The sequence below is a fragment of the Pipistrellus kuhlii genome, unplaced genomic scaffold (genome assembly GCF_014108245.1).
Source record: "Pipistrellus kuhlii isolate mPipKuh1 unplaced genomic scaffold, mPipKuh1.p scaffold_m20_p_18, whole genome shotgun sequence".
Lineage (NCBI taxonomy): Eukaryota > Metazoa > Chordata > Mammalia > Chiroptera > Vespertilionidae > Pipistrellus > Pipistrellus kuhlii.
In genome coordinates this window covers 5351955-5364953 of record NW_023425493.1, presented here as the reverse complement: position 1 = coordinate 5364953, position 12999 = coordinate 5351955, and the positions used below count along the sequence as shown (strand labels likewise).

General features: G+C 52.3%; 1 protein-coding gene across 8 annotated transcripts in view; it reads right to left on the bottom strand.

The window, feature by feature from the left end:
• The window catches only part of ATP2B4 (ATPase plasma membrane Ca2+ transporting 4), a 97886-nt gene that overhangs the window by 21884 nt on the left and 63003 nt on the right, over positions 1 to 12999 (bottom strand). For 6 of the 8 annotated variants that reach the window (XR_004988679.2, XR_006741911.1, XM_036442090.2 and 3 more), the window contains exons 4-13: positions 12345 to 12602; positions 11834 to 11959; positions 11075 to 11200; positions 9738 to 9773; positions 8075 to 8236; positions 4605 to 4819; positions 3826 to 4068; positions 3016 to 3257; positions 2001 to 2232; positions 504 to 683 (exon numbers count right to left, since the gene is read on the bottom strand). Coding sequence is in view for 6 of the 8 variants with exons in the window: in XM_036442090.2 (XP_036297983.1) it covers positions 504 to 683; positions 2001 to 2232; positions 3016 to 3257; positions 3826 to 4068; positions 4605 to 4819; positions 8075 to 8236; positions 9738 to 9773; positions 11075 to 11200; positions 11834 to 11959; positions 12345 to 12602 (1820 nt within the window). In the remaining 2 variants the exon portion in view is untranslated. The remainder of the gene's footprint in view (positions 1 to 503; positions 684 to 2000; positions 2233 to 3015; positions 3258 to 3825; positions 4069 to 4604; positions 4820 to 8074; positions 8237 to 9737; positions 9774 to 11074; positions 11201 to 11833; positions 11960 to 12344; positions 12603 to 12999) is intronic. The other 2 variants (XM_036442085.2, XM_036442087.2) reach the window with 1 other exon arrangement.

Genomic DNA, 12999 nt, shown 5'->3' with positions numbered 1-12999 from the left:
TCACTGACGGTGCCCCTCCAGGCCCTGCTTGTCTGCCTTCTCCTCCCAATTCCCTACCTGGAGCCGATCCCCCATTTCTAGACCCTTGATAGGGAGGGGAGGGGTGAGCCAGGGTCAGCTAAATGGCTCAAGTGGGGCTTCTGAGGCCTTAGGTTTGATTTTGACATAGACCAGGAAGCTCTGGTCTGCTCCACACCCAGACCACGTCCTCCTACCAACCCGTGCCACTGTCAGTGACAGGGCAGTGACCCAGGAGGGCAGAAAACCCCCGAAAGATGTGAAAAGTTAAGTGACACACCCTCAAAAGTGAGCTTGTGAGTGAAGGTCGTGAGAAGGAAGCTCTTAATTCTACCGCCTGAGCAGCCCTGGTGTCAGGGTGTTCGCTGTGAATAACTTCTAGTTTGAAAAGCACCCACGATCTCCCACGTGCCCCAGGTGCCTAACACGAGACCCGGCCCTTCCCCTGCCAAACGCGGGCCTGGCTCCTCTCACCCAGGACCCACCTCGCCCTTCTCGTTGCGGATGAGCCGGTTGAACTCCTTCCCTTCCAAGCACAGGAACTCGTCCCCAGGTGTGATGATGCCACACTTGGTGGCAATGGCCCGGGCTGTGTTGAGGTTGTCCCCCGTCACCATTCTGACAGTGATGCCAGCTCGTTTGCATTTGGCAATGGCATCTGGGACCTGTGGAGGGCGAGGCGAGAGGAGAGGAGCAGCTGGTGATGCCGGGGAGCGGCCCTGCTCAGCGGCTCCTTCATTGTGGACAGGACGGGGGGGTCCCCCTCGAAGAAGTGCCACTCCACTTCTGTCACGTTGGAATTAGCCTCGTGTGCCAGGCGTTGAAGGGGAGACTGGCCGCAGGAGCCAGGAGTGAAAGCTCACTCTCCCACGTACCATCTAGACTCCTCAGCAGGGCGGGCACAGGTGGCCTTTTGAGATCTGGCCACTGCCTTCCTTTCTAGCAGAAGTCTTTACACTGTCCATCCATGCTCCCTCTACCCTCCCTGGCCACGCTCCAACCACAGCAATTCCTTGTGGTTTCCCGAACACAGGACACCCTTCCGAGCTTCTGGGGCCTTGAAAATTGATAGCCGATCTCCCTGGACTTCTTAGGAGCAGAGGCTTTTGCACTTCCCTAGTGTCAAGAACAGTGTTGGGCTTTTGGGAGGGGGGTGCAGGGAAGGGGGATCAACAAAAATATGTTGATTGAAAGAAGGTGGCCAGAGACAAAGCTGGTGTCCTTGTCAGAGAGAGGGGATTTTTGAGCATGCTTCCAGAGGCCGTGGGCCATGCCCCAGATAGAGGTGTCAGTGCTGACACCAGGCCAGGCCTTGAGATTTGGTCTCATGGCCCCTTCCTAGTATGTAGGCCTTCTGTCACAGAACACTGTCAGCTTTCTGAAGAACAGGATGACCCTGTGAATAACATGGTCGTCAATGGCATGATCCTGATGTAACTTAGGAAAAACTGTTTTGACTTGGGTTGCTTGCTCTGCTGGCAACAGGATGTGGTTAATGGGTTTAAAAGTGGTCGTACACAAATGGTCGCTGCTGCTCTCTGGTCTCTCTGCGTGGAGAATGGTAGAGCAGTCAGCCGGCTAGTAGTTCACCTGGCCGGCTAATAAAGGCTCCCTAAATTTTAATTTGGTCTGAGCTCCAGTGGTCACTCACTCGCGTTCGCTCCACAACATCCTGATTAGTTCTCCCTCCTGACTGTTCTTACGAACCAAATGATGAGCCTAGTGAACCCTGTGCTGCCCACCTTGAAGCAGTGCCAACGTAGGAATGGCACCTTCTGCCAGCTCAGCACTCGGCAGTTCTGTGGAGCCGGAAGCCTAGAAACAGCCCTCCGTGCAGGTGAGAAGCAATTAGGTAACTTTCGTGGGTCACAACTGGAAGTAGAGCCAGTACCCTCGCTCCCGTGACTTCCCAGCAGGTCACATTGGGCCCACACGCGGGCCAGCGGCCACTGGAAGACTTCCACTCATGTGTTCTTGCTCACCTCTGGGCGCACAGGGTCCTCAATGCCCACCACCGCGATGCAGGTCAGTTCAGTGAGGATCTCGCTCTCGTTGTCCCACGGGGGCTCCCCGTCATTGAAATCTCGATAGGCCAGGCAGATGGTGCGGAGCCCCTCGCTGGCCATGGGCTCGATGACCGTGCGCACGATCTCATCTCGGTCCTTGCTCTTGAATGGCACTGCTTCTCCATCCTTGTCCAGGATGCGGTTACACCTGGGGAGGCACACAGTCAGAAAGCAGCCTCCCCCTTCCCACCCAGTGTGTCTCTACCACCCTCTATTGGCATTCTGGCAACTCTGCAGTACCTCTGAAGGCCCTGTGTCCTGGCCAGAAACCTCTATCCACCACCCAGCCGGGCCCCCTTTTCAAGGTGGGGCGGCCTGTAGGTAGACAGGCACATCTTAGGCGGAGCGTGTGACTCTCCCATGTCATCTGTTCCCACTTCATGTGTGACGCAGTGCCAAGAGTCACTTGTGGAACTTCTCAAGGGTAGAGATGTTTTTTTTTGTGTGCCCAGTACCTACAACAGTGCCCAGTGGGTAGGGTGTGTTCAACAAGAATGTGTTCATTGACCCAGGTGGCCAGAGCCAAGTTGGGGTGGAGCTAATGTTTCTCAAACTTGCCATGTGCAAGGAAGGTGTTTACATACATCGAATCACTTAATTACAGTCACCCCGTGCGATGGGCTTTCAGATTGGGGATGGAGGCTGGAACGGCCTGAATCCTGGCTGGGCCACTTTTAGTTGCGACACCTTGAGCAAGTTTACTTCACTTCGCTGTACCTCTGTTCTCTCATTGCTAAAAGAGATGACGATAGCATCTCCCTCACTGAGTGGTGAGGATTGGATAAAACGAGCCACCGAAGGGACTTAAAAGACAATGCTTGGCCTGAGACGGCGCTCAGAGGCTAGGAGCTGGCACGTCGCTCGGTGGGCTCAGCCTGGACCTTCGTGAGGGAGGCTCTGGAAGGGAAGGGGGGGGGGGAGGAGAGCTCACTTGCGCAGAATGATCTCGGAGGCGCCCTTGCTGTACATGCGGTAGCCGCCGCCGGGCTTCTGGATGACCGTGCTCATGGACTTGCGCACCGAGTTGAAGGTGTACACCTTGTATAACTTCTCCTCGGGCACCTCGTTGCGCACAGCGTGGTAGCTCTGCTTCAGGTCGATGACGAAGCCCAGCAGTGAGCACTCCGTCTTGTTGCCCACCTGCCGCGGCAGGCCCCCCTCCTGCTCCGGAGGCTGGGAGGGAAACACACATGGCGCCCGTGAAGAAGGTGCCTTGGCCGGGGAGGATTCGGGAGGAAACGACGCCCCTCAGACCTTTCACACGGCTGCCCGGGTGGAGGGAGGGCGGCATCTGTTCTTTTCAAGGGCAGGTGGCCAGTGGTCAGTGGGACTTGCCCCTGAGCCACCTGGGTTATGGGTGGTCAGTTTGTCCTGGGGGCTCACCCTTTGTGGGTCTCATTCTAATACCCTCTCCGAGTTTCTGGAAAGTGAGTACTTGACTCCTGATAAGCCCGGACCTGCTATCAGCACAAGGCCTCTCCCTGGAGACATTGTCCTTACGTGGTAATTGGAGGGCATTCCACAGCCATAGATTCCTCCCTGGCACCCCCGGCTGCCACTTCCAATCTCCTCCTGTGGGTTATTCCCTAGTTTCGCCCCAAACGCGTTCACTTAAGAGGAGGAAATGCAACGTGGGATGGCAGCTCAGGGAGAATGAATGAGAGGAGATGACTTGTCTCAGAGAAAATGAATGTTCCCTCCAACCGCCCATTCTATATGTGCAGGCAAAGGAAGGGCTTACCAGGATCTTGGAGGTGTAGGCACTGTTGATAGAAATGCCATTGACAAGAAGGTCCAGGACCTTAGGCACGAGGGCATCGGGGCTTGGGATCTGACGGTAGTGGGTGTTCCCGATATAAGCCTGTACCACGGTCATGCGGTTCATGGTCAACGTGCCTGTCTTGTCAGAGCAAATGGCTGTGGCGTTGCCCATTGTCTCACAGGCGTCCAGGTGCCGCACCAGGTTATTGTCTTTCATCATTTTCTACGGAGGACAAGAGCCAAGACTCGAGAGGGGACCCACGGAGCTCCCCCAGGGAAGGTCCAAGGCCATTTCCTAGCTAACATCTGTCCACACGCCGTTCTCTTGTCCCACAGAAAAATGCAGGATACTCTTCTTGTGAATCCTCTTTAGATTCTACTGGGTCAGTGGTCAGCAAAACTCGTTAGTCAACAGAGCCAAATATAAACAGAACAAGGATTGAAATTTCTTTTGAGAGCCACATTTTTTTAAACTTAAACTTCTTCTAACGCCACTTCTTCAAAATAGACTCGCCCGGGCCGTGGTATTTTGTGGAAGAACCACACTCAAGGGGCCAAAGAGCCGCATGTGGCTCTCGAGCCGCAGTTTGCTGACTACTGTACTGGATCACTGAAACACTGATGCAGCTATCACAATGGCCCGTCCACAGGGCCCGGGACTGGGGCTCTTAGGAGGTACCACACGGAGTCAAAGGTGGTGTGACACTTCCCCCTCCCACCTGTGTCCTGAGGGAAGAGAAAGTGTCATTCTGGTCTCACCTTCACAGAGTAGGCCAGTGAGATGGTGACAGCCAGAGGCAGCCCCTCGGGCACAGCCACCACCAGGACAGTGATACCGATGATGAAGAACTTGACAAAGTACTGGATGTAGATGGGGGTGCACTCGGCTAGCCATGACTTGCCCTGTATCACGAAGTTGTCGATCACAAAGTACAGAATCAGGATGAGAACGGTGATAGCAGACATGATCAGACCTGCACAAGAAACAGCTCACGTGAACCCTGGCACCTGGCCATTCCTAGGACACCCCCCCCCCCCCCCCCGGCTTGAGTTGTGGCCTTTGTCACCAATTCTCCAAGCCGCTACCTCCAGGAAGTCATACCAGAATCCCCTCCCCATTCTTGTTGCTTGCATGAGTGTAGGGAGAGACATGGGTTTTGCATTTCAGAGACACGGGTTCTGTCTCAGCACTGCACTGATTTGACTCTGGATTTGGTCTAGTCGCTCACGCTGTCCAGCCTATTTTCTCACACATAAGTAAGGGGGCTGGCCTAGTGTTCTGAATCAGCATTCTATGATCTTATCTCAGACCTACTCTCTTCCCACGAGTCACAATGCAGTGATTATATTCGCCAGCTTCCTAGTAGTTTCTCAGGGTAGACTTTCCCCAGTAGCAGGCTGAGAATGCCAGGCAATTTTGCAACTTGTTTACAGCGATGCCCCCATGGTGCTAGCATCGCACCCCCAAAGTCCAATCTCTAGTACAGAGCCTCCCAGGCAAAAGGAGGCAACAACAGCACATACTTACATAGTGCCTACTCTGGGCCAGGCAGCCCTTCCTATTAACTAACCTATTTCATCCTCATGACACCCCGGTGAGATAAGCTACTGTCATTATCCCCTTTTCTGAGGAAATGGAGGCACAGAGAGGTTTTTGGTATGGCACACTGGTGGGGGACCAAGCATCTGGCTTGCAGGTGAGCAGTTTCCTGGGATGTGGGAGGACTCAGGAGGAAAAGAATTCCCTTTAAAACGTGGTCAACGAGCTAAAATCAAGAAAGTCCCAAGCATGTCAAAACCGGTTTGGCTCAGTGGGTAGGTAGGGGTGTCGAACTCAATCAGAGAAGGGGCCAAAATCTAAAATCCAGCCTAAATCGCGGGCCGAATGGTTTACTGAATAGTCATAAACTGTCATTGTGATGGAAACGCAGTGGAGTGCAGTGATGACAGCACGGTGCGGGCCACATTGCAAGGCCTGGCAGGACGGATTTGGGTTCGATTGTGGTCAAGGGCAGGTACCTTGGTTGCAGGCACATCCCTGGTAGGGGGTGTGCAGGAGGCAGCTGATCAATGTTTTTCTCTCATTGGTGTTTCTAGCTCTCTATCCCTCTCCCTTCCTCTCTGTAAAAAAAATCAATAAAATGTATTTGAAAAAGAAAAAAAAGAAGAAAAAAAAAGAAAGAAAGAAAGTCCCAAGCAAACTGGGACAGCTGGTCAACCAACACACCAAGGCACATGGAAGGTTCTGCTCAAGGTCTATAAAGAACTGGCCCAGGGGTTTCAATGGCGCTGGGGCCAGCATCTGGGCAGAGGAGCCCATGTCTGCCTCACACTGTGGTCTGGCTGGGTCTTCCCTTTTCCTGAGGGCCTGCTGAGCAAGGCTAGAGGCGGTCAATGCATACCCATGAGAACATATTCTTTTGCACTTTGCTTCATCGTGCTCAGGGCTAAGGTGAGGCAAACAAGATGTCCAAGGTACGAAACGGAATGAGGTATTCCTCTCTGGGAGGCGCAAGGCACCTCATTTTCCTCATCCCAGTCCTGGCCTCGCTTGAAATGTAAAATGAAACAACAGAGGAGACGACTGGCCAGCCACCAGGAAGTCTGTGCTTCCCACGGCACAACACGGGGATTAGGAGGAAAACAGGAAGGATTAGGTGAGTCTGGTTAATGTTCCAAACCTGTGTGGCAGGCCCAATAACTTGACTCCACACCTGCATTTCATCTCATCCATGGCTAATTTATATTTAAGAGATTTCACGGTAGTCAAGATTAGTTGGGTAAAAGAACTGAATGAACAGGCTAGACCAGTGGTCGGCAAACTGCGGCTTGCGAGCCACCTGTAGCTCTTTGGTCCCTGAGTTTTTAGCAAAGGCCAGCTTAGGAGCACCCTGATTAAGTTAATAACAATGTACCTACCCATATAGTTTAAGTTTAAAAAATTTGGCTCTCAAAAGAAATTTCAGTTGTTGTCCTGTTGATATTTGGCTCTGTTGACTAATGAGTTTGCCGACCACTGGGCTAGACTAGCGCTACCAGAACTCACTGTGATGTTTAAAATATCCTCTATTTACACTGTCCAATATGGTAGCCACCAGCCTCATGTCATTATTGACCAATCAAAATAAGGCTAGTGTGAACTGAGGAACAGAATGTTTAATTATATTTAATTTTAGTTAATTTAACTAGCAACAGCCAAACATGGTTAGCAGCTACGGTAGTGGACAGTAGATTCAAGCCACTCAGTGTGTGCTTAGTGGGTCAGTGGCACTGGCCTCACCTAGGCTTGCTAGAAATGCAGACTCTCAGGCCCTGCACAGACCTCTTGAATCAGACACGGTGCTTTCACAAGGTTTCAGGAGAACTGTACACAGAGATGCACTAAGCCGGACTATGATTGTGGCAAGCAGAGGGGTGGGGTCAGGGAGTAATTCAACAGAGGGATATGTCTGTTGAAGAAGCAATCTTCCTTTTCCCCCCCTTTTTTCTTTTTATTAAATTATTATCTGTGTACATATCTTACCATTGTCCCCCCCACTCCCATACATGCCCTCCCTCCCCAGAGTTCTGTGTTCATTGGTTGTACTTATATGCATGCATACAAGTCCTTCGGTTGATCCCTTATATCCCCAATCTTCCTTTTGTTCCCACCTCCAAACCCCTCTCCCCATCCCACCCCTGAAAGAATGCAGAGGACAGGCTCAGGGCCAGAAGTCCTGGAGAAGCCACCTCCTCACAAGCGCCATTAGTGACTTCTCCTCTGCAAATGGCCAGGCCGCTGCCTCCCCCGTCCCTGCAATCCTTATTTTGCATTTATGAGTTTATGGCTCTGCCTGGCCTGATGTAACTACTCTGCTAGGAAACGATCTCTAACAACCTTCTCTACGCTTAAGGAATGGACAAGCCCCAAGGCCACATGTGACAGGTAAGCAGTTATTACAGCCTCTCTTCTTGCTAGTGTAAATCTCCCGTGTTGTGATATAAGTTCTTTACTTCCCATGTGTTTGGATGAGAGATTTCAGGGCCTTTAAACCTTTATACGCGGGCAAACACTTCTCTCTGAGGGCCTAGGTGGGGTCATGATGTGGCTGCCTAGACCGCACCAGCCCCTGGGAGGGCTCAGCTTCCTCCGCCAGACCTGGCTGGTGTGGAGGGAAAGGAACAGATGCAGTGAGACTCTGGAACAGCCTCGATAGACCACAACAAGCGGAAGGCTCCACGGGACTCACCAGCTTTCCCGATCTGCACAGCCAAGCGCGTCAGCTTGCCCTGCAGCACCGACTTCTCCTTCTTGGGCAGCTTGACCACCTTCTTCTCCTTCTCCTCGCTGTCCACGCCCTCCTGGCTGTTGAGTGGCTGGATTTCCAGGGCCACTCCATCCTGAGCCTTGGCTAGGGTGCACACACAAACAGGACAGGTGAGCAGGGAGGGAGCCGCGCAGAGCAGCGGGCAGGTGGAAACCAAAACACCCTTCTGTCTTCTTCCTGGATACACCTTGGACCCCCGACATCAGCCCTGAACACTCTCACCCTAGGCCAGAGAGGGCGCTGGCCTTCACCCCCCTATTAGGGCGATGGGGTAATATTCTAAGAGCTGGAGAGAAAACAGGGGTGCTCTTGGGGTACAGATTTCCTCAGATGGTGCAGCTTCCTGGCACCACCTCAGAGCCCCAAGCCAGGTTTATGCTACGGAGATGATCAGTCATGCCAGTAAGTGCTATTTCCAACCACCACCCTTCCTGGAAGTTAGCACTCGCTATAGTGAATCTTGCAGAAAGGGGCTGAGGGGAAGGCTGGAAGATGTTTCCAGAGCATGAGGGCCCTAGTCTGCTCTGTGAAAAGGTTCATCTCTCTTTGCGCATAGACTCCCAGGGAAGAAACACCGACCCCAATCAAGGGCGTTCTCCAGCTCCTCCTCCTACCAGGTGAACAACAAGGGAAGGGAATCTCTGACAAAGGTGGGGAGACACAGAGTAGGAGCGTGGGTTAGTCTTTTGGGGGGAGAGGGAAGAAGCTGCTGCGAGGGCTCCTGGAAGAAGAGAAAGAAGGGATTAAGACAGACATATACATCCCTTTTGCTTTTTAAAGAAGAGAAGGTAAGTCCTAAAATTAAAGAATCACTTTTGTGCAGCCCTGGCTCTCCGACGGGAAGATGTTCTTTTTAAAGACTGCAGTGATACGGTGACAGAGGCACTGTCTGAGAGCAGTGCTCTCTGGTTCCCACTCCCTCCACCTTCACCCCTGCAGAGCTCGGACCCTCTGCTTAGAATGCCCTTTCTGAGATTCGGTCTCTGCTGTCAGACTCACAAACAAGACAGAGACGGATGTTAGCACAGCCACCAAGAGGAACACACATCAGATCAGGGGAAAGAAAACAGACTGTGGAGAGAACAAAGAATAGGGTAGGAGAGAGGCACAGAGAAAAGGCTCTCTCCGAGCTCCTGAGACCAGCGGAGGGTTCCAGACCAGAAGAGAACACCGATGAGGAAGCCAGCAAGAGGAGGGTGCAGGGACTGCCCACCCCGGCGCCCTCCACCACAAGGACCCTGAAGTCTTCCAACCCAGACGCTGATGGTTAAATCCAGCCTAGGGCAACGAGGAAAGAGTTCAGCACCCTGGGAAGAGCGACAGGTGGACCCCGTACACTCCCCAAGAGAAACCTTGACAGGAGGTTCCCTGAGCCAACAGCAGAGGGTGCTGTTGTCCCATCTTGGATTGAGACCGGGACCTTGAGACCACCCCACATCTCTGCACCTTCCTCAGGATGAGGCATTTGGGCCACAGCAGCAGATAACAGATTTATGACAAGGAAAAGGGAGAAGGCAGATGGCCTGGAAGGTCTGGTTTGAGTGTAGTCAGGTAGAGATGGGAGATGAGTGGGTGGACAGGTTACCTTTGTTGCGATTTTCGGGGACTCCTTGTTTTTTACCTGTTTGAACAAGAAAGAAAAAAGTGGGGTGGAGACCCAAGGTAACTATTAAGAGATCAGATATCCAACTTGGTGGTCCTGCTCAGAGCCCAAAAGGGCGACAGCAAAGGGACTGAGCTACAGGGGAGGGGGCATGAAGGAAGCTTCGTCTCTGCTCCTGCCCCTTCTCACTCGGGCTTCTCATGACACCACGGGGAATGGAGCAGACCACGCATGCAGGCGAGCGCACACCCACACAGCGCCGTTTCCCGAGCACGGCTGCATCGCGTGGAGAAACGGGGTGGTGGTGGGGAGAGCAAGAGGGTGAACTGTGTTGGCCTGATGGCAAAGGCTCTGCAGAGTCCCCACGTCATCACCAGCACCAGGCCGCCTCCTCCTCACTCATCTGCAGATGGCTGCAGAGACGAACAGGGTGTTGTTTCCTTTTCATACCCTGCCCTCCACTAACCAGCCAAGATGGCCCTCCGCCTAACGGGTGGAGTCCTTCTCTCCTTCCAGGGAAGAGGGAACGCGTAGGGAAAGCTGCAGATGTGGTTTTACTATGCTTTTCTCAGGTGCCTTCTGTTTCTCCTTCCTTCAAGAACAAGTGAATGGCCAAGGCGGGGCTAACTTCACAGCAGGCATCACCTGTTTGCTCACTCTCCTAGCTGCTCTCTCCCTTCCACTGGCATCCCATGGTTCTGCAGGCATCCAGCCATCTCTTGGCCAGTTTTCCCTTAGCCCCGTTGGTAGGCAAACTGCGGCTCGCGAGCCACATGTGGCTCTTTGGCCCCTTGAGTGTGGCTCTTCCACAAAAAATACCACAGCCTGGGTGAGTCTATTCTGAAGAAGTGGCATTAGAAGAAGTTTAAGTTTAAAAAATTTGGCTCTCCAAAGAAATGAATTTCAATCGTTGTACTGTTGATATTTGGCTCTGTTGACTAATGAGTTTGCCGACCACTGCCTTAGCCCTCATGGTTCATCTGCCCCCCGCACCCCCCATGTTTGAGGAAGAACGGGATGGGATCAGAGGACTACACTGAGGGGCATTTAGGGCCAGAGCACTGGCCAGCTCACTTGGGGCAGGCTTTATAACTCACCTCTTTACAACCCACCAATGTGCACAGGGATGGAGGCTCAACTGCAACCTGATTTGGGAGCTAGAGCCAGGATCGGGGGGTCATCAGAGCCCCCTAGAGAGCCAGGGGGGACATCTCGTCTCCGCTCTTCATCCAGCAGTCTCCCATCAGATCTGCTCCCTTGCCTCCTAGCTTGTCCGTGGGGACAGGAGGGAAGAGAGTCTCATTCTGAATGCCTCTTACCTTTCTTCTTCTTCTCCTCCTCTTCTCCCTCACTGGCCCCCAAGAGAGTAAAGATGATTCCAGTCTGGGAGTTGACACCCACAGCAGTCACTAACATCCGGCCAGAACCTTCCATGACATGGGTCCCTGTGGGAGAAAGGAGAAGGTGGGAAGAGTGTTGTGTTTTACACCTCACCATGCTCCGGTGTAAGACACAAGCTTCCTTCTTCCCCTATGGATAACGATACTCAGCAGAGAGAAGGAAAAGGTCAAGAGCTGAGGCCATTTAAAATAGAATAAGTAGCCTGGCTGGTGTGATTCAGTGGTTGAGTATCAACCTATGAACCAGGAGGTCACAGTTCAATTCCTGATCAGGGCACATGCCTAGCTTGCAGGCTTGATCCCCAGTTGGGAGTGTGCAGAAGGCAGCTGATCAATGATTCCCTCTCATCATTGATGTTTCTCTCTTTCTCCTTCTCCCTTTCCTCTCTGAAACCAATAAAAATACACTAAAAAATTAAAATAGATAAAGTAAATTGGGGGCTAAGGAGATAAGTGTGTCTAACTGCTTTAGGGTAAGGCTCCTTCCCTGACCATCCACCCTCTTCCAGCACTTGCTCCACAGAGAACTTCTGTTAGGTTACTTTAGAAGATCCTTGTATTTAACCCACTCATGCCACTGCCCCAGAGAAAGGGGACGGGGCGGGGCCTGAATCAGGTCTCCGTGGCATGGCCGTGTGGGAAGAGGCAGAATGGAAACCAAGGTGGCCAAAGCCATACCAGAGAGCAACATGGGGTCTCTTTCCAAGGATTTCTTGACATGGTCCGATTCTCCAGTTAGGGAGCTCTCGTCAATCTTGAGATCATTCCCCTGGATCAGGATCCCATCTGCAGGCAGCAGGTCACCTAGTGCACAGAGGGGAAGGGGAAACAGGGAAAGGGGGCGGTAAGAGCCTGGCAGAGGGTGGGGACCATCCAACCACATCCCAGACCTCTCACCTAGAAGCAATGGCCCAGGGAGTAGCTGGAAAGCCTATTTTCCAGGTATTATAACTTCAAACAACTGTTCATCCCCAAACACCTTCCCATGGCCAGAATATTACATACTTTTAACCCGAAGACACATAAATCTGACAATCTTTTGGGAGAGTTTCCGTTAGTTCTTTCTCTGAATTTCCTTTCATAACCCTCTTAAATGTGACCGAGGGGCTAACACAGTTTGGGATCACATCTTCTTGGGCCCTCAGCCATAGGGAGGGTGGCGTGGGAAAGAGAAATCCGGAGCTCTCACCATATTTGATTTGGGCGATGTCACCCACCACGATCTCAGCCACAGGGAGCTGGATGATGTGACCATTTCGAATAACGGAGAATTTCTGTTCCCTTTCAATGCGGTTCTGCAGCCCTCGGAACTGCTTCTCTTTGCTCCAATCATTGAAGGCCGTTACTAGCACCACGATGATCACCGAGAACAGGATGGCTGCCCCCTCGATCCAGCCAGCTTCTGCCTCCCCTTCATCCTCTGGACTATTGATAGGTAGACCACACTCTGGCCCATCGAAAGGAGAGAAAGAAAGGGTCACCTAGGTGCTTTGATTGACATTGAAACAATGGGGGTAGTGCTTCTGCAGTCCCTCAGAATGTCAAGGAAAGAGAATCATTAAAAAAAAAAAAAAAAAAAATTAAACTCTTGGGTAAGAGAGCTTCCCTCGAGGGACATTGGAGGACAACAGGACTGGGCTTCATTCCATCACTATATGTTAACCCAAGAGTAGCAACTGACTAAATAGTGCAAAACACGTCAATGCAAATCATAGGCAGGTCACATGTAAAGAACTTATGACTCCTGACACAGTCAGGCGCCTGCTGTTATGGCCCCAGATGCCAATATTGGTGTGGGGCATGCTGGGAAGCAGGTCGTGTTGGTTGGGTGAGGGTAGAGGATT